The sequence below is a fragment of the Mus caroli genome, unplaced genomic scaffold (assembly GCF_978045245.1).
Source record: "Mus caroli unplaced genomic scaffold, Mus_caroli_1 scaffold_2, whole genome shotgun sequence".
Taxonomy (NCBI): Eukaryota; Metazoa; Chordata; class Mammalia; order Rodentia; family Muridae; genus Mus; species Mus caroli.
This window is the reverse complement of record NW_028227257.1, coordinates 48,857,759-48,877,935: the sequence shown is the minus strand read 5'-3', so window position 1 is coordinate 48,877,935 and position 20,177 is coordinate 48,857,759. Positions and strand designations below refer to the sequence as shown.

General features: G+C 51.5%; 1 protein-coding gene across 2 annotated transcripts; it reads right to left on the bottom strand.

Annotated features, from left to right (window-relative positions):
* Positions 1-231: 231 nt before the first annotated feature.
* Positions 232-19,921, bottom strand: Siglec1 (sialic acid binding Ig like lectin 1). 2 transcript variants are annotated; one of them, XM_029474618.2, is made up of 21 exons: positions 19,584-19,921; positions 18,992-19,351; positions 18,432-18,731; positions 17,321-17,587; positions 16,820-17,074; positions 14,830-15,129; positions 13,904-14,161; positions 12,133-12,453; positions 11,299-11,556; positions 10,695-10,997; positions 8,879-9,139; positions 8,460-8,771; positions 7,574-7,825; positions 7,000-7,269; positions 6,660-6,911; positions 6,046-6,351; positions 5,330-5,590; positions 3,983-4,285; positions 3,641-3,743; positions 3,238-3,310; positions 232-2,859 (listed from the first exon to the last, which is right to left on the bottom strand). In XM_029474618.2, exons 1-21 carry the CDS (start codon positions 19,648-19,650, stop codon positions 2,797-2,799), a joined length of 5,145 nt encoding a protein of 1,714 aa, XP_029330478.1. In that variant the 5' UTR covers positions 19,651-19,921; the 3' UTR covers positions 232-2,796. The 2 variants fall into 2 exon arrangements, with proteins under 2 accessions (XP_029330478.1, XP_029330479.1); XM_029474619.2 differs by having other exon boundaries at positions 232-2,775.
* Between the last annotated feature and the right edge of the window lie 256 nt (positions 19,922-20,177).

Below are 20,177 nucleotides of genomic sequence, written 5' to 3'. Positions count from 1 at the left end.
GTCTCTGTTAGAGCAACCTGACTGATATCCTGGCTGGTACAGACCATCTTAGAAAGTCTGTGAGAAACTGGATGTTGCTCTAACCCACCAAGAAAGTCCAAGGTGAGCTTTGAAGAGAAAGGCAAAGGGATACAGAGGAAAACCACACAAAGAGACGTGGGCAACATGGCTGAGTCCGTCTGTCTTAGTTAGGGTTTTACTGCTGTGAACAGACACCATGACCAAGGCAAGTCTTATAAAAAACAACATTTAATTGTGGCTTACTGGTTCAGAGGTTCAGTCCATTATCATCAAGGTGGGAGCATGGCAGTATCCAGGCAGGCATGGTGTAGGAGGAGCTAAGAGTTCTACATCTTCATCCAAAGGCTGCTAGTGGAAGACTGACTTCCAGGCAACTAGGGTGAGGATCTTATACCCACACCCACAGTGACACACCCATTCCAACCAGGTCACACCTATTCCAACAAGGCCACACCTTCAGATGGTGCCACTCCCTGGTCCCCATAGACTTGTTCAAAAACATGAGTCTATGGGGGCCATACTTAAACATAGCATAATGCAAAATGCATTTAGTCCAACTTTCAAAGTCCTCATAGTCTATAGCAGTCGCAACAATGTTAAAAGTCCAAAGTTCAAGGTCTATTCTGAGATTCATTCAACTTAATTAACTGTAATCCCCAAAGCAAGGCAGGAAATCAGTTGGGCAAACTCCAAACTCTGCATCTCCATGGCTGATGTCTTCAGATCTCCACTCCTTTTTCATCTTTGTTGACTGCAACAAACTGCTTTCTCCTGGGCTGGTTCCACTCCCTGTTAGCAGCTTTCCTCAGCATGTATCCCATAGCTCTGGCATCTTTAACATCTTTGAGTCTCCAAGGCAATTTCAATGTTACAGCTTCTTGTTTCAGTGTCTGGGATTCCACTTGATCTTTTGGACTCCTCTTAAGGGCTGGTATCACTTCTCCATCTCTGTCCTCTGTAGCACTCAATGCTCAGGTTGATCCACTCCACTACGGCTGCTGTTCTTGGTGATCATCCCATGATACTGACATCTCCAATACACTGGAGTGTTCCACTCCAACTAGGCTTCACCAATAGCCTCTCACAGGCTCTCTTCAGGGTGCCAAGCCTCAAATCCTTTGCATGACCCCTTCAGTCCTGGGCCATCAACTACAGCTGAGGCTTCACCTTCTCCAATGGCCTTCCCTGGCCTCTCACAGTGCTAAGCCTCAGCTTCTTTCCATGATCCGTTCATTCCTTCACAAGCAGTAACACCTGAGTGACTCTTACACATTACCAAGTCCATCTGCAGCATGAGATACAACCTTGGGTATCTCTGGAACACAGCTTCTTTGTGCTCCCAGAAAACACTTTCCAGAAGATTTCACCTCAGTGATGCTGGTCTCTTCTTAATCACTGCTAATTTCTTAGCTCCAGCTAACCAGAATTAATTGTCCCAGTAGTTCCTTCCATTCTTAACTCTAGAGCCAGAGCCACATGGCTGAAGCTGCCGATTTCTGCTGCTTACAGGAACTAGAACATGATCCCCTTGTACTATTACATATCACTAGCTTTATGTTTTCTAAATCCTTCACTGCCTAAGCTTGGCTATCCTGGTTCTTGCTCTGTAGATTGACCTTGAATGCAGAGATCAGCATGCCTGTCTCATGGGATTAAAGGTGTGTACCACCATGCCTGGTTCTAAATTCAGCTGGGTAGGGTCTTGCCCCAAGGTCCCACTCCCTTAATCTGTTATTTCCTAGAACACAGGATTTTGCTCCATTTCACTTCCTGGTTTGCCTTTAATACTTGAAACACATATTTTATATTTTGCCTTTCTAAGCTTACTATGCTTGTTCAAACTTCATTTGTGAGACTTAACCAGAGAATAAACTCTCTGCTGGGCTTTTTTGAAACTTCCTTTGTCAATGCAATTAATTAGCCTCAGGCAGACTTTTCAGACAAGGGTAAAAAGTAGCCACATTCTTCACCAAAATACCACAAAAACACTCTTTATGCCACATTCTGAAATTCTTCTCCTTTGAAATCTCTTGGGCCAGGTCAACACAGTTCAAATTATTCCCAGCAACAAAGTCTTCCATATTCCTACTAGGATGACCCATTAAGCCCCATTTAAAGCATTCCACTGAGTTCCAAATCCAAAGTCCAAAAATCCACATTCTTTCAAATAAAAGCATGGTCAGGCCTATCACAGCAATACCCCACTCCCAGTACCAACTTCTATCTTAGTTAGAGTTTTACTGCTGTGAACAGACACCATGACCAAGGCAAGTCTTATAAAAAACAACATTTAATTGGGGCTGGCTTACTGGTTCAGAGGTTCAGTCCATTATCATCAAGGTGGGAGCATGGCAGTATCCAGGCAGGCATGGTGTAGGAGGAGCTAAGAGTTCTACATCTTCATCCAAAGGCTGGACTGACTTCCAGGCAACTAGGGTGAGGATCTTATACCCACACCCACAGTGACACACCCATTCCAACCAGGTCACACCTATTCCAACAAGGCCACACCTTCAGATGGTGCCTCTCCCTGGTCCAAGGATATACAAACCATCACACAGTCTCAGAGACCTGGAGGTGGCAGGTTGACCTCCAATCCCAAACCTCCCTTCGTCCATTTTTCTTAGGATCAAGAGGCTTGGAAGGCAAGTCGGGCAGGTCAGGAAAGCCAGATGTCTCTGTACTGCTTACACAGAGGTAGGCAGGACCTTGTTCACAACACCTGAGTTGTCAGAGAGCAGCAACCACCTCCTCCTGAGGGCAGGTAAGGCATCATCAGCTCAGGGATGTGACACGAGATGGGGTTCCATTTGTGGCTGCATCAAGACCTAGGCGCTTCTGGTCAAAGCAAACCTGGGTCACAAAAGGTCCCACACTGACTTATGGTCTTAGGAAGGGGTCATCTCGGGAGAGGATACGTTAGGAGAGGGAAAATGGCCTTTCACTCCTGCTTAGGTGACAGGAATCAGACAAGCTCAGACCTGCTGAAGCAAGACTTCAAAACGATCCCACGATCAGAGAAGCTACCCATGTCACCAAGTCATGCGCCCATAACTACTCTGAGTCGTAGTCAGAGTTGCTCTCCCTATGCCCCTAGGACATCCGGGCTCCTGTACGCCTTCCCCGCTGCCCCTGATCCCAGCCCTGTCCTTCAAGTGGAAACACTGTCCAGACGCCAGATGGACATTGATGCCCTCACACATGTCGGATACATACCTGGGTAGTATTTATCTTAGTGGCCATCTCTGCTGCATTCTCGTCCTCATTCAGCTTGGTAGGACTCTTCTTTCTGCATGGGTAAGAGCAGACTCCGTGAGCGACCCCTCCCTACGCCTTCCCACCCTCCCCAGCTGTACAGAGCAGGGGAGCCCTGCACACTGTGGGGCATCGTGTTGGTTCCCCCAGCCCAGCCTTTTCCAGCAAAGGAAAGCTACAGCAAGACAAACTGTGGCGGTGATTCAGAAGGGGGGTCCCCAGATTTTGAGAGGGTAGAGTAGGAAATTGGAAGCCTGTGGACTCTGTAGGGAAGAACTTTCCTCAAAGGTTTTGGGGGGAACAAAGGAGGGAATGGGATGAGCAGAATAACGTATTCCTGTCTGCCACACAGCTCTGGACTCACCTCCAGGTGTGATAGGCCACCAGACCCAGCAGCAGGCACAGGAAGCCTGCCAGAAATCCCAGGACCCAGAGCAGCCTCTGGAACAGCTGCAGTTGGTGCAGAGCTGCAACAGGAAGGAGAAGCTGAAGGAGGTATGTGGGCTTCAGACCCTCAACATTCCCTCCCCCAACCAAGGCAAGATGGATTTTAACTTCCACTTCATCCCTGAAGCCCTGTGCAAGCCATCCATTTGGACTGCTCAGACAAGTTGTCTGGTGGCAGGAGGGATCTGGGAAGGCAGCCTTAGGACAAGAGAATCTTCCTGCAGGGAGGGTCCAGAGGGTAGAGCAATTGTTCCCTCACCTCTGGTCCCAAAGTAGGCGGAGGCTGAGGCAGACCCCAGAGTGTTGGAGGCAGTGCACACATACTCCCCTTGATTGCTAGGTCCGAGTTCCTCTATGTCCACCCTCAAGGCATTGGGTGGAGCAGTGACTCGGATGTGGGGCTGGGCGGGAGCATCGTGAAGTTGGTTGGAGGCTACTAGTTGACTGCCCCGGTGAAGAGTGAGGATGGCCAGGGGCTCACTGTCCACTCGACAGTCGAGGATGCCCCGGTGGCCACCCTGAGGCTCCACAAACACTATGAGAGTGGGCGTCTTGGGAGGATCTGTGGGAAGGAAGAGTAAGCTGACTTAGACATCCCCTGTAAACCCCTCCCTCTACCAGGCTGCGCTTCCAGGAAATGGGGAAACCCATTCCCTTCACTCTTGAGGCAAAGGTGACATGAAGGAGGATGGTGAGATGCCTTAGTCAGTAAAGCCATTGTCATGTAAACGTGAGGATGAGCTGCGTCTGAGCCCCAACACTCATGTGACAAGCTATAAGAATACTAGCACCAAGGAGGCAGAGACAGGCAGATCCCTGGAGCTCTGTGGACAGCCAATCTTCCTGAATTGGTTCAGTGAGAGATTGGGTGCACAGTGATAAAGATGGTGACCTCTGGCCTCCATGCACATGTACAAACACATACAAGCATAGACACACACACACACACATGCAGTGTATGCATACACAGGTTTTTTTGTTTGTTTGTTTGGTTGGTTGGTTGGTTTTTTTTTTTTTTTTTTTTTTTTTAAGCAACATGGTGGGGCTTTGGAACTCCAGTTCTCAAGATGTCTTGAAGCTTCTCTTCTGCTTCCAGGAACAAAATGTGGAAAACACAGGCCAGCCTGCTGGCCATGTATAGCCTCTGTGCAGCCTCCAGGTGAGGCTATCTTAGACAGTTCAGTCTCAGCAGAGCCACTGGACAGTTGCCGTCAAGAGACCAGAAGAATTGCCCAGCTGAGTCCTGTCCAAATTTCTAACCCACAGAATTGTGAATGGGATAACTTGTTACCAAGCAGTAACTGATTGGTATAGCTTAGGCACAGAAGAATAGAGTGGGAAAACCTGGGCTAATGATGGCTGAGTGCACCAGGCATGCAGTCTGCTTTATCTTCTGTATTCATCCCAGAATGGTAAGAGGACTGTCTCCTGCATTTCAAAGCTGGGTACCCAAGCATGGATATACAACCACATACACCAGCCAGTGAGGATGCTAGTGTCCTGAGACCCTTACCTATGAAGCCCTTGCTTTGTGCAGAGGAAAAGGCCTGATATGGACCAGTGAGATGCAGAGACAGACACAGGGCAGAAATGGGTTCATACTCACAGAGGACACGGAGCATAACTGGAGCAGAGGTAGTGGCCCCAGTGGGGAGATCAGCCCTGCAGTGGTACAGCCCAGCCTGAGCCCGGACCACAGGGGTGAAGGAGAGCGTGGGCACAGGAGCTGAATGTAGTCGGTGGCGATTCCAGAACCACGTGAAGGAAGAGTTGCCCTCGGGCCCAGAGCCACCAGGGAGGAGGCAGCTTAAGTTCAGAGCTGTGCCCTCTGGCACATCCAAGCCTGGCTCAGCTGTCACTCGTATATCTGTAGTACAAGGATGGGTAAACGGTCAGGGGTCTGAGCATTGTGGGGCGATCTCAATCTATCTTGGGCTCAAGGCCCTCCACATTGGGACTATGTCTCTCCTTGGTCAAAGGACAGCATGACCACAGGGCTCTGCCTCCAGAATCAGAGAAGGCCATTGGAAGCATGAGACTGTATCATGCCCTCAGACTGGGCTTCCCAAGGGTAAGGGCTCTGCCTTGCTCCCACCCCAGGCTTCTCCAGTGAAGGGTGTGTGAGGTGAGGCTCTGTCTCCTCCCACTCTTTCCCCTGAGGCTGGTCTACCCCTTCACTGAGAGCCATGCCTCCTTAAGCGGATTAGGGTTCTCAGGGAGGTAGTGAATACTCCTTCAGGACAGCAGCCCCTCACCTGGGATCCAGCCCCACAGCACAAGAATCCCACACCCTAGCCCCTTCCTCACTCGAGTCCCACTCACCAGTCTCCATCAGTAGCCTCTGGGTGGTACTGATGGAGCCCAGTGTATTCTGGGCTGTGCAAACATAGGTGTTGCCATCACCCAGAGTCACATCTTGCACCTGTAGTCGAAGAGCATTTCGGGCTACCTGGATGTGGCCTATCCCTGATGCTGAGCTGTGACGCTCGTGGCTGGCAGCTAGCACCTTGCCATTGTGGGATAGGACCATCTCAGCAGGTGGCTCACTGTCCACGGTGCACTGAATCACGACCATGAGTCTGGTCCTTGAGTCTCGAAAGGAAGACAGGACAGCATCCCGGGGGGCATCTGGAGGTAGGGCGAAACACAGACAGGGGCCCTGCTGAGGCAGGTACAGCTCAATGCCCATCTGCCCAATGTTGGTGAACCTCAGTTTCAAGACAAGTGTCACCTTCTAAAAGTTATGCCGCATCCAGAGTCTGTGGGCAGAGTTCCTCAAGCAGGGTTCCTGGTCTCCACCTTCATGGCTAATCCCTCTTTTCCCCAAGTGCTCATTTCTAGACTCTCTATAGTGCCATGCCTACCCTAACCAATTACTGGAAGCACCCTCTGCCACCCTCATCCTGGAAAGCCACAGCTAAGGAGCCCCTGCTCACAGAGAATTTGCAGGCTGGCAGGTCTGGAGCTCCGTGTGCCTTGTGTATCATGCACCTGGCAAAAGTAAGCACCAGCGTGAGCCCGTGTAGTCACCAGGAACTGGAGTGAGGAAGCCGGTCCCTCCTGAAGCCAATGGCCATTGTGAAACCAGGCATAGAGGGCAGATGAGAGGGCAGCAGGGTCCTCGCAGGTCACTGTGACAGGCTCTCCCTCCAGTACAGTACCAGAGGGATTCATTTTCACTCGGACACCTGAACCAAGGAGTCCAGAGTCAGCTGGGCCCCGCTGGACATGACAGGCAGTTCCTTCCCCTGCAGCCTTGGTCTGCTCCTGCTTTACCTTCCAGCAGAAGCTCCAGGGATGTGTTGGCCTTGCCCAATGGGCTGTGGGCAGAGCAGCTATAGAGCCCCTCGTTACTAGGCCTTGGATCCTGAAGCTCTAGGCGCAGGGTGTTGGGGACAGAGGCTTCAGTTGAGGAGGCTACAAGCTGGTCACCATGGCTGAGAGTTAGCTGGGCAGGTGGACGACTATCCACCGTACACAGTACCAGGGCCAGCTGCCTGCCCTGGGTCTCTAGAAGGTAGGTCAGCCGCAGGTTTCGGGGAGCATCTGCAGAGGTCCGGGAGGGTTACACAGAGAAGGCCAGTTTGCAAGTGGCAGGAGAGCTCCCTAATGTCCAGCCCATGGGCGACTCGTCCTTTACATGGTGCTGGAACTGCCACCCACTTCATGCAGGGATCCTCCTCTGCCTAAAAAGGACCTGTCCCCATTTCCCCCACCTCTTAAGGTCCCCTGTCTAGTTCTCCACAACTGGCTGGTTGTTCTTAGACTGCGTACTTGGCCTTCCCATGCCCTCATCCCTGTGAGTTTCTGCCGCTCTTTCCACCACTGCCCACATCCCAACCAAACTCACAGAGGACATCCAGGGTCACGGGTCTGGAGAGATGGGGTGCGTGGCCAGGGAGCCCCACACCACAGCGGTAGGAGGTAGCATCCAAAACCTTAACACTGGGCAGGGTGATGGATCTGGCACCAAGGAGTTGTTGCCCGCCCTTGTACCATGTGTAGCTGAGTGAGTCCTGGTGGGTGCTCCACACCAAGCAGGTCAGGTTCACCTGCTGCCCCTCTTGCACAGTGGCATTGGGCCACACAGCCACACTCACAGCTGGGGAAAAGAGGAGTCACAAGTGAGATTCTTGGAGCTGTGCAACAAGCCCCTTTCTCTATGTGGGCCAGACAGCTCTGCTGCTGAGACACTCCAGACCCAGGAACATCCCTGCTAAAGGAGTTCATAGGTTGAACTGGGGTGGGGGTGGGGGTGGGGGTCCTCAGCAGAATAATTCAGAGCCCAGACAGTCCTGAGCCCTTCCCAGGTCCTGGCTAAAGACAAATGGATGAAAAGGCTTCCCTGTGCAGCAGTGGCCTCTCTTGTAAGATGCCTTTTCTCGTTAGTTTTGTGCACTGGTCACCCAGTGTTCTTTCTTGTCTGCTTGCTTTTGTTTTGGTGTTTGGTTTTTCGAGACAGGGTTTCTCTGTGTGACAGCCCTGGCTGTCTGAAACTTGCTTTATAGAGCAGGCTGGCCTCAAAGTCACAGAGATCCAATCTGCCTCTGCCTCCTAAGTGCTGGGATTAAAAGTGTGTGCCACCACACCCAGCTAGGGCATCCAGTTTTTAAACAAGGCTTTCCATGCAACCCAAGTCCAGAACCCACATCCCTAATTAGCATGGGTCGGGGCTTGGTTTCTATGTTCCTAGGTTTCTAGGACCGTCTGCATCTCCTCTTTTCTTCCACACTGACCCTGGGCATCGAAGTCAGCTGCAGCCGAGGCCTGGCCCAGTGTGTTGCTGGCTTCACATGTATAGGTCCCATCATCCTCCAGCTCTGGAAAGTGGATCTGCAGGCGCAGCTCATTGGGGAGCACAGTCGCATGCAGCCGGGGATTACTGCTTGCCAATTCCTCCACGCCTTGTAGGGTAGAGGCCACGAGGTGATTCCGGTGAAACAGTCGCAGCTGCGCTGGAGGGTCACTTTGTACACTGCACACCAGATGGCCAAGTCGCTCAGGGCCTGTGCTCAGCAGGGCACTGAGTGTAACATGACGTGGGGTATCTATATCAGATGAGGAGTGACAGTCAGGGTGTAACTGAGGCATCCCTCATACAAGGCTCTGCTGTGGAACACCTCCCTCCCCTGACATGAGTGAGAAACACCCTTACAGGACACACGGAGGCTGACAGGGGCAGCCAGGCTGGCAGTAGCTGTGTCTGGGGCCTGAGCTTGGCAATGGTAGGCACCAGCTTGCCTCAGACTTATGGCTGCAATGCGGAGTGTAGATGAGGTTGACTCCTGGAGGGGGCGGCCATCCTGATACCAGCTGTATGAGGTCCCCTCAGAGACTCCTGTGGGCACCTGGCAGCTCAGGACCACAGCCTGGCCCTCCCGGAGCTCAGGTGATGGTGAAACCTGGACCCAGGCTCCTGCAAGGAGAAACAGGGTAAATGAGAACTTCCCAACATCCCGCCCATTGTCTGGTACTATTTGTGTCTCCAGAAGAACGGAGAATCCCAGTCCTGGGACTATAGCTGCCAAGGGCTCCCTCAGTTCCGTGTCTTTGTCTTTCCTCCTCCTTTTGGCCTGAATCTGCCTTGTCCTGGTCCTTGCTCCTAATCACTTGGCATATGGGTTTCTGGGTTTGGTTGGTTGGTCTGTTGGTTTGGTTGTTTTGAGACAGAGTCTTACTCTGTAGCACCTGGCTGGCTTAGAACTCACTATGTAGCCCAGGCTGGCCTTGAATTTATGAGGGTCTCTTGCTTCAGCCTCCTAAGCACTGGGATTAACAGTTTGCAACACTTGAAGTTTGGGTTTAGTCCTGACCGCCGCTGTTACCTGAGGCAGGTGAGTCTCAACAGAGCAGAGCTTATATGCTCTACAACCAGGACCAGACACAGCACCTACCACAAATGCACTGTCACAGGAGGGCCAGCTCATGCTGAGAGCCACTGGCCTGACTGTTTACTGACTCAGCATGAGTAGCCTAGGACTTGAGGGGAAGATTGACAACAACTGTTTTGTTTTGTTTTTTCCAGCCTGCTCTGACCAAGCCCTTCACCCGGGAGGCCATGACAGCCTAGAGAGGTGGGAAGTGGGTATAGAGGAGTCAGCAGTCAGGCAGTAAGGAGGAGAGACAGCTAGAGCAGTGATAGGAGCCAGGACCAGCACTAGACTCAATCTCTCTGCCTAAGAAATGGATGTAATGAATTAGAAAAGACAGGCAGAACCAAAGCAAATGTCCCCAAATTGTTACTGCTTGACATTATGAGAGAAGTATGTGTGTCTCTTTGCCCTTCGCCTTGCGGATATTATCTTTCCTTTTTCTTGTGTATTTTCCTAAATAGATTGCTTTGTTTTAACATATGTACTCCAGGTTGACTTTGAATGTGCTGTCTCCCTACCTCTGCCTCCTGAAATACTTGGCTTACTAGCTTTCGGTGTGCCACCAGGAATCCTTGTTCTAGGAGACTTTCTATAGAGAAATATGTCCAGATATAGATAATATAGATAGATATAGATATAAATATAGATATGATAAATATAGTATTTGTATATAACATGCATGTACTAGATTTTGTATGAGAATGTTTGAATGAAGCAAAATTATTTTACAAAATAAATTGTGCTAGAAAATTCTCCAGCCAGCTAGGCATGGTAACTCACATCTGTAATCTTAGCCCTAAGGTGGCTGAGGCAGGACTCAGAGGCTGGCATGGGTGCACAATAATTTCAAGGATACACTGTCTCAAAAGAGCAGGAAAGGAGGGAGGAGGGTAGGCGCCAGCTGAAACAAGGTAGCCAACTGCTCAGCAGCTTCTGTTTCCTATGGTGCTGCAGTTCGTGGAAGAACAGGGAGACCATGTGAAGACTGCAACCAACATCCCAATCTAAGCATCTGCAGGGAACTCATAGTACACGGGGTCTGACCAGAGCAGTTCTAGACCTCAGGGTCCACCCTGGTGTCAGACGGCTGACACTTACCTCTGACCTGGAAGAAGAGTGAACTGTTGGCTGACCCAAGAACATTGGTGGCTTCACAGTGGTAGTTTCCAGAGTCCGCGAGACCTAGTTCTCGGACCTCTAGCTGCAGGGAGTTGGCTGTGACCTTGGCCTGGATCCTGCCGTGGGAGGGACGCTGGGGTTCCAAGTTGGTGGCCAGGAGGTGGTCCCCATGGAACAGAGACAGGTGAGCCAGGGGATAGCTGTCCACAGTGCAGATGAACACGGCCATGTGACCCTGACCCACATCCAGGAGGGCTGACAGCTTTGGAGGGTCTGGGGCATCTGCATGAACCAGAGTGGAAGTAGCTACTCAGGCTACTCTAGCCAATCTCACTACATTCTACCTGTTATACTGTGTCCCCCTCCTCTTGCACATAATCCATAGGGGCAGCTGGTCATGCCAGACTGGCACTTATCTCCCCAGCACACAACCCCCAGCCCTGTGGACCCCAGGTCCCTTCACCCTTCAGGCCCCTCCACCCTCCCTGCTCACTAACACACACACACACACACACACACACACACACACACACACACGAACCCCTCTGCCCTCTAAACTGTGGCGCCCTTAGCCATCACCCACACAGCACACTTAGGACCACAGGAGCCGAGAGCTGAGCCCCATCCTCAGTGAGGAGGCGGCAGGCATAGACAGCAGCATCAGTTCTGGCCACAGGCTGCAGCTTCACAGTCTCCAGTGGTCCCTGGGTCCACAGCGCTCCATTCCGGAACCAGGAGAAGTTGGTAGGGCTGACAGCAACCTCCTGGTTCACGTTGCAAGTTAGGTTGGCCTCTGTGCCTTCACGCAGTGTATTTGATGGTGTGATGACCAGTACAGTGGCTGGAGGATAGGCAGCAGGGGCTCATTGGAGACCGGCCTCACTCTGATTAGCCTCACTCCATGCCCACCCCAGCCTAGGCTCTAGTTTCCAACTTTGAGCAGGGAAGGATGGAGAGGAAAGCCAATAAGACACGGGGGCAGGGCTGGTGAGATGGCTCAGTGGTTAAGAGCACCGACTGCTCTTCTGAAGGTCCCGAGTTCAAATCGCAACCACATGGTGGCTCACAACCATCCGTAACAAGATCTGACTCCCTCTTCTGGAGTGGCTGAAGACAACTACAGTGTACTTACATATAATAAATAAATAAATCTTTAAAAAAAAAAAGAAAAAAAGACACGGGGGCATAGAGGGACATGGAAAAAGTGATGGGTGGCAAGGTAGCCCCATTACTTTCTCAGGGGTGAGCCTTGGAAGTCCCAGGATAGTCCCCCACCCTTGAGTGAAGGGAGGAACACTGAAGCTCTCTCGGCTTCCTTCCATTATGGCCAGAGGTTATTTTGCCTGGTCAATTTGCTCAAAGCAGGGGTAGCCTGAGTTCATGTTCCAGTTCCCTCATTTCCTCCGCTACTCCTTACCCTTAGCATTGAAAGAGGCTGAGGCTGAGGAGTTGCCCAATGTGTTGCTAGCCTCACACAGGTACACGCCCTCATCCTCTAATACTGGCTTCTGGATCTCCACGTGCAGTGAGTTGGAGGTTCTGATGACTTTTGTGCGCTGGGAACAACTCCCACACCTTGATGGCAGAGAAGTGGCCACAACATGGCCTTTGTGGAGAAGCCGTAGCTGGGCTGGGGGATCGCTGTCTACGTGGCACAAGAGGATGCCCCGTCGTCCGTCCCCGACTCCAGAGGTATCCAAATCCAGCCTGGCAGTGAATGTGGGCTTTCTTGGGGGATCTATGGAAGCAAGAGCATTAGGAACTCATCTTGTGGCTATTGATAGAGCCCAGGTCCACTTCAGCCTGGCTGGGCTCCAGGAAGCACACCGAGCAGCCACAAACAGTGGTGTAGGACGGGCACAGCACAGGGTACTCATTCATCTCTGCTCCCCATCCTAACCTGTACCCTACTGCTGAATGGAGTCTTCCTGCTGAATGGAGTCACCTTGCATGTCCCATCTACTTCTAAAGCAGGATACCCTCAGAGAAGTCCCCAAGACTTCTAATGTAGTGCCTCAAAGTTCATTCCACCATTGTTTGTTCCCCACCTCAGATCCTGACATGGTAACACTTAAAATGACCACTCTACTAGATTCGTTGCTGTTTTGGCAATTTTGATGGTTATTACTGTCGACGTGAAGGATCTAGAGTCATCTGAGAGATGAAACTTTGGGCATGTCTGTGGAGTTTCTAGATTGGATTAATTGAGATGAGAAGACCCACCCTGAAGGTGGGTGGCAACATTCCATGGACCAGGGTTCCTAACTGAATAAAAAGGAGAAAGTGACCAGGCAAGGTGGCTCTCACGCCTTTAATCCCAGCACTGGGAAGGCAGAGGCAGGCAGATCTCGTGAGTTTGCCTGGTCTGGTCTGTAAAGCAAGTTCCAGGACAGCCAAAGAAACCCTGCCCAAAAAGAAAGAGAGGGAGAGGGGGAGGGGGGAGGGGGAGGGTAAAAAGAAAAAGAAAGGGAGAGAGAGCATAAGCTGTGCCCAGCTTTCATGCATCCCTGCTTCCCCGCTGCAGACCAGCTGCCCTCCACACCTATGGCCTTGGTTGACTGCACTCTTCAACTGAAAGCCAAAATAAACCTTCTTTCCCCATGTTTTTTTTTTTTTTTTTTTTTTTTTTTTTTGTCACAGCAACAAGAGGAGTCACTAAGGGGGGGTCTAGGACTGAATCCAGGGTCTTATATATTCTAGGCAAGTGCTTAAAGAATGATTTCTCTCTAGAGATTTCTCAAAACACGTGGCCAAAGGACAGCCAGCAGCCCAGCCTCCCTCGCAATCCATGTGGGCACACCTGCTCAGGGAGGTCCTCAGAGTGTGACCCTGTATCATCAGTCCCTAGACTCATTTGGAGTGTCACCCTTGGGGGACACAGAGGAGCTAGGCAGCCTGGGGGGGCACATGCACACATTTTGAAGTGTGATATCTGGGGACTGGACAAGCTGGGGTCTAGAGCCATGATACAAGTTAGGGACAAGGGCTGGAGTCTAGTGTGCAGGACTTAAGAGACCTCACTTCCTTCCTCCAAATTCCACCCTAGTTCGACAGGTCCATGGCAACAGGCCTATGACTACTCTCTGATGTGGACCCAGGATCAGGAGGATATGGAAGGGGGTTGGCTGGTGGTCCCCGTGGTATGATCCTACACTGTGGGCAGTGGCCAGTAGCCAAGACCAACTCACAGAACACAGTGAGGACAGTAGGCAGGGAGGGGCCGCTGGTGTTGGGGCCAGCCTGCGTCCTACAGTAGTATGAGCCCGCGTCAGTGCTGGAAGCCGCAGGAAGCAGGAGGCTGCTGCTGGATCCTTCCAGAAGTAGAGCTCCGTTCAGGTACCAGGAGAAGCGAGTGTCAGGAGCTGGGCTCAGGCCACTCCTGCAGCTCAGAGTCACCGCCTGCCCTTCCACAACCTCTGCTGAAGGGCTGATGAGGAGTCGGGCCACTGGAGTGGGGACAGAGTACAGACTTGTGTTGTAGTTAGGCTGGGAGGGCCCTGGCCCTCTGTGCCCCTGCTACAGGAAGTCCTCTAGATTTCTCCTCTCTCCGTAAGCCCGTTGGAGCCTTGTAGTAGACAAAGAGGATTTAGCCTTGACTGACAATTCAGATGTACTGAAGCCCAAGTTACATCAAGCCAGGCTTATGCTTGAGCCCTGGGGATGTAGCTCAGTTGGAAGAGTGCTTGCCTACCATGAGTGAAGGGCAGGGTTTAGTCCCCTGCATTGCCTAAACCAGACATGGTGGGAACAAAACAAAAACCTGGCTGTGTGCACCAACAATGGGAGGATCTATTTCTCTATTTTGTCTCCCACATCTAATGCAAACCAAAGACTCTGCCTCCAAAACTTAAGAAATAAAAGATAAACAGACGCCTGTAAAGAACCCTCCAAGTACAGAATCAGAGATGTGGGAGAGAAATAATTTGATCCAGTATATGTCCCTTCTGCCTTCTCTTCCAGAAATCTCTGAGGTTGGAGTGACCACATAGCCTGGGTCTTCCATGGGACCTAGCCAGAGTTTGGTCCCTCATTGAGTCCTTTGGATTGCTAGAAAAAAGAGACTTCCTCCTTGAACTGTCTCACTGGTGTCCCCTTCAGCACATGCCCGTGTTACCATTAGCATAGAAGTCTAGGCTGGACGTTGAGTTTCCAAGGGCGTTGATAGCTAAGCATGTGTACTCCCCGCTGTCCGCTGGCTGCAAGTCTCGGATTTCTAGGCGCAGGGAGTTGGGGGCAGAGGAAATCCTGAATCGAGGGTTGAAGTCATTTTCTCCAGAGTTGGAGGCCAACGTGAGGCCTCCGTGTGACAGCACCACAGTAGCCAGGGGCTCGCTGACCACGGAGCAATGGAAGATGCCCACAAGTCCAGCCTGTGTCTCCAGGAAGGTGGTCAGGTCTGGAGTAAGGGGTGGATCTGGGTGGGAACCAGAGGTAGCTTGTTATCTTCAGAAAGGTCACTTCCCGGTTCTTCAACTGTAACCTATGCATTCCTTTTGCCCTGCAGCACCCTAGAACATGGCCATCTCAGACCCTCCTCAGTACTTGCTGAAGACCCTTTACCCCCTGGATGAGCAAATCTCTCTGTTAGCCAGGCTAGCCCTCATGCCCACACTGAAAATGGAGGTCAGGGCCTCAAATTAGGATGTCACTTTGTAACTAGACTGGTCCCAAGCCGGTAATCCTTCTGCCTCAGCCTCCTGAGTGCTGGATTACAGTTGTATACTACCATGCTTGGCCAGCATCTCATTTTAAAGATGAGAAGCATGGAACAGTCTAGGCAGAGGGCAGCACTCTCATCAAGAGAGTATACGAACCATTAGCAGCACAGGACAAACTGACCCCTGAGCCCTGCTAATGACATGCTCCAAGTGTCCATGTGACAGAGACACACCTGTGACCTTCCCAACTAAGATGGACATTATCTTAGACGGCAGGGTAACCTCCAAGAAGGATACAGAAAGATTAAGGAACTGCCCGAAAAGTCTGGAATCAGTATCCCGTTTCCTGGTGTGATCCTTGAGTGAGGACTGTATATAGGTGGTCTTGGGAAATGCACACTGATAAGGTGAGGCATAAAGAGACCCTACACTTGCAACTCTAGGCATGCCCATATAGATGACCATCCAGTCACAGTCTACACGGGGCTTTTCACCTTTATGGTGCAAAAGCCATACACAGTCAGTATGAACCATTCTTTGAACATTGACCTTTGCCCAGGCTAGCAAGTTACAGTAGGGCCTCCTCTCATGCTACTGGGTGGTCAGTCATATACAGTACCACAGGAACCAGTCTAGGTGAGCCACTGGCATCCTGGTGTATTGTGCTATCAGTGGGCTTTGTTTGGATGCAGGCGTTCAGTGGCTTCACAGGCTATATGGCACTCAATTTCAAAGCAGGCATTTCTTAGATGTAGCTAAATGTGAGGCTGATACATTCCTGTTTAAGGCTTACTGAGCTAAACTTCTGAATTCAGTACCTGAACTGTAGCAGATGCCTTCTCAACTTTGATTGTGTGTGTGTGTGTGTGTGTGTGTGTGTGAAAGAGAGAGAGACAGACAGACAGACAGACAGACAGAATCCCACTATGTAGCCTTGGGAGCTCAGAACCTACAGATATCCACCAGCCTCTGACTCTTGCATGCTAGGGTTAAAAGTGCAAGAAAATTTCACTGTGATATAGCCCCATTATAAATCTAAATGCATCCATAGGGAGCTATCTACGTCAGTAACACATGTGAGTAACGATACATATGTGCACTGTGTGCCCAGGTATGTGTAGGGAATAAACAACACATCTCATGTGCACATGCAGAGACAGGATCTACTGTCAGCAACATGATGTCAACAGTGGGAACAAAATAAGTTGGAGCTTATTTCTACGTAAAGCACTTGTTAACGTTAGAGGAGGCGGAACTGAGGAAGGTCAGCCTTGTGTATGGGTGCAGAGCTGGGTATGCGTTCAGCCCCATCTGGCCACACCATCTACATCTGAGTCAGGTGTCGTTAGGCTGTTATGCCAGGGCCCCTAACTGTCTTGCAGTGACTCCACCCACACTTTGGCCCAACTCTGGTAGTCTCTGCTGCCCCACGTACTGGTCACGTACATCTGACCACCACACTCAATGGGCTGGAGCGCTCACTGCCCTGGGCGTTCTGCACTTCACAGAAGTAGAAGCCAGTATCAGCCCTGGTGACTGCAGGCAGGCGCAAGGTTGAGGCATGGGCATCTTCCAGGAGAATGTGGTTCTTGTACCAGCTATAGCGGAGCTCCTGGGGAGCCTCCTTCGGCGTGCTACAGAGCAGAGTCACTGTCTCATTTTCCAAGACGGGCCCTGCCGGGTTCATTTTGACTTCAGCCACTGCAAGAACAGCATAGGACACACCCTTAGAGTTCTAGACAACCGCCATCGTCGGTCTTTATGTAATTATACTGAACCCCACTCCCACCCCATAAAGCAGGGGCCTCCTGGAGTCACCTGCTTCGCCTCATCCCATTCCCAGGTGCCCTCCTGATATTATACCAGCTGTGAGTGGATACTGTTGTGGGTATGGAAGCTTATAGTGCTTTCCTCACACAGGTCCCCTCAGCCTCATCCAGGACTCACTAAAAACATGGAGGCTGAGCGGGGGTGACACCAGAGAGCCCACATCATTTGTTGCTTGGCAGGTGTAGACCCCAGAATCATTCCAGGCTGCTGAGAACAGCCGAAGCACATGTCCCTTGGCTCCGAGGTTCACTCCGTCCCTGGCCCACTGCACGGCACTGACGGCAGGATAGCTGCTGTTCACTCTGCAGGTGAGTGTGACTGGATTTCCGGGAAGGATGTTCCTCCCTGAGGAGCTGAGGAGGATCTCCACACCTTTGGGGGCATCTGTAAAGCATGATGGGATGTCAGGGAAGGTGCATGAGGATGGCAGGGCGTTGGGCATACTTCTTTCTGAGGAAGACCACCTAGAGAAAACCCCTAAACCTGCTGTCATCTGTCCTTCCCTACCCCCCGTCCATTCCTGCTTCCCTGCTTTTCCCATGAGGCCCTGCGAATGTGGTGCTTGGCCCATGCATGGCTATCAATAGCTATTAAGGTGTGGCTATCAATGGCCTATTGACAGCTTTCTGTGTTGTAACTGCCCATGTTCTATGTGAGGATGACTTACATAAAGTCATGAGTACTGTAACTTGCCTCAGTGGCTTGCAGTAGCTAATAGAAAGGGACTAGGCAGCCATTTCGTGGCAGCGAGCCAAAGACAGCAGACATTAGGTCCCAGAAAAGTTAACCAGTTTATAAGCAAGGGACTAACAACACTAAGAATCCCCCACTCTGTGCCTCTGTGTGTGTGTGGTCATGGGTATGGGTGCACACATCTGCACATGCATATGGAGGCCAGAGGTCAACTTTGGATGGTGATCCCCAGGTATTGTCTACCTTGTTTCTTCAGGCAGAATCTTTCAGTGACTTGGAACTCACCAAATCGATTAGGCTGTTTGGCCAGCAAGGCCCAGAGACCCACATGTCCCCACATGTCTCTGTCTCCTCAGATTTGCAATTATAAGCATGAACTGTTTGGGGCTCAGCTGTCTCCAGCTTCCAGGCCTAAAGGCCTAAGTGCACCAGTATGCCACAGGGACAAAGGGCTTGTCCCTAGGGGCTAGCCAAGCTGGTTTTGGTCAGAGAGCTATAGAAATGGTGTTTGGTGACAGGGGTGTGATACACTCACGCTGCACTTGCAGGTAAACCTCTTTCCGACTACTGTGCGCGCCCAATGAGAGCTGGCAGAGCAGGGTCCGTCCGTGGTCCTGCCAGGATAGGTCTATATGTAGGGTCGTCTGGTGATAGACGCCAGTGGGCTCAAGGCTCTGGAAGCTGGAGGTGACAGAGTGGGTGGGGTCCTGGCCTTGCCACTGCAGGCTGACTTGCTTCTCCTGCAGGCACAGGTAGGGTGTGGAACAGTTGAAGTTTCCCTCCGTGCCTTCACGCAGCTCCTCAGGAATGGTAATAGTGGGGGGGCTGGGATCCTCTGAAAACAAAGGCAGTAATTCTCAGGACTCCCCCCACCTCACTGTACCTCACGCTGCCCCCACAACCCCAACCAAAGGACAAGACTTGGGGGGAGGGGGACTCAAGAAAAGGAGAATGTCACAGAGTGAAAACTAATAAGCAAAGGTCAGAGCTGAAGGCCTAGGTCAGGTTCAGGTCAAAGGATAGGGCTGGAGCTAAGGATAGGCTGGAGCAGCAGCCTAGGAATCCCTGACCGTGACCAGTCCCCAGGCTCCTCACTTGTCACAGTGACTGTGGTGCCTTTGGTATCTGACCAGCGGTTGCTATCACTGATCTCAAAGCGGAAGTTGTAGGTGCCAGAGTCTTCGGGCTTCAAGTCTTTGAGCAACAGGTTGCACACCTTGTGATCCATGTTCCCCATCAGTTCAGCTCGGCCCCTGAAGCGCTCGTCCACCAGCTTGGGGTCCCCTGAGTGGATTACCACCTGCCGCTTGCCTGAGTAGTCATAGTACCAGATGGCTGTGATGCCACTGGGCACTGGGACATTGGCAGGGTAGCTGAAGATGCAGGGAATGAGCAGGCAAGATCCCGACAAGCCCTGCACATTCTTGGGACTGGAGACACCCCATGTGGTCTGGCCTAGAGGAGGGTAGGAAGAGCAACAGAGAAAAGGGTGATGCAAGCCTGGGAACAGAGCCCTGTCACCTATCCCAAAAGAGGGTGCTCCAAACAGGCTCCAAATCTAATCTAATTTCCCTCTTAGTGCCCCAAGGATGGGGTGTGCTCAGTCACATCTGATCATAGTCTAGGCTTCTGTGCTGAGTCCACAGAGGCCAGACCCTATGAGAGGCACTAGCCTCGTGCAGCTTACCTAGTGAGAAGACAGAGGCCAGCAGGAGCAGGGAGAACAGGACACACATCCCAGTTCCCAGGTGCATTCAGGTGCCTAGGGAAGCAGGATGGGTAGGCACACAGAGACTGCCTGGAGCACGTCAGGGCCCAAGTCTACAGGGTTTATCTCACCTGCTGTGTTGGCCAACCCAACAGGAAGGACTGCTATGGCAGCCACCAGCAGGGAACCAGAAGCCCCTGTTCCTGGCTCAGGGAGTGATTGGAAATGCTCTCACTTGGTGGCATGTCCCAGAGAGTCTTCTGTGCCCCTTGGCTCCACCCCTTAAAGACACAGCCTCAAGGCGGATCAGCAGTGCTTGTCTCTCTTCACTTCTCCCCTGCCGCCTCCTATTATTCAAACCAACAGAACCTGGAGTCCAGTGAGACCCTGTCACTTACTCCAGGGCATCCAGCCAGCACAGTAAGCACCGGAAATTGGTCTCCTGCCTCTCCAGCTACAAGTCGGACTGAGCACGTGCTGGGGCTGCCTGGCTTGTTTGTAGACAAAGTCCTCAACTTGGTAGCTCAGGGTGGTCTCAAGTTCACAGAATCCTCCTTCAACTTCCTTTAAAGA

Coding starts and splice junctions, on each gene's coding strand:
- Siglec1 (XM_029474618.2), bottom strand. CDS start 19,650: ATGCACCTGGGAACTGGGATGTGTGTCCTGTTCTCCCTGCTCCTGCTG. Junction 3,744..3,982: donor CGCCTACTTTGGGACCAGAG/GTGAGGGAACAA, acceptor TTCCTGTTGCAG/CTCTGCACCAACTGCAGCTG. Junction 2,860..3,237: donor CTAAGATAAATACTACCCAG/GTATGTATCCGA, acceptor TGCTTTGACCAG/AAGCGCCTAGGTCTTGATGC.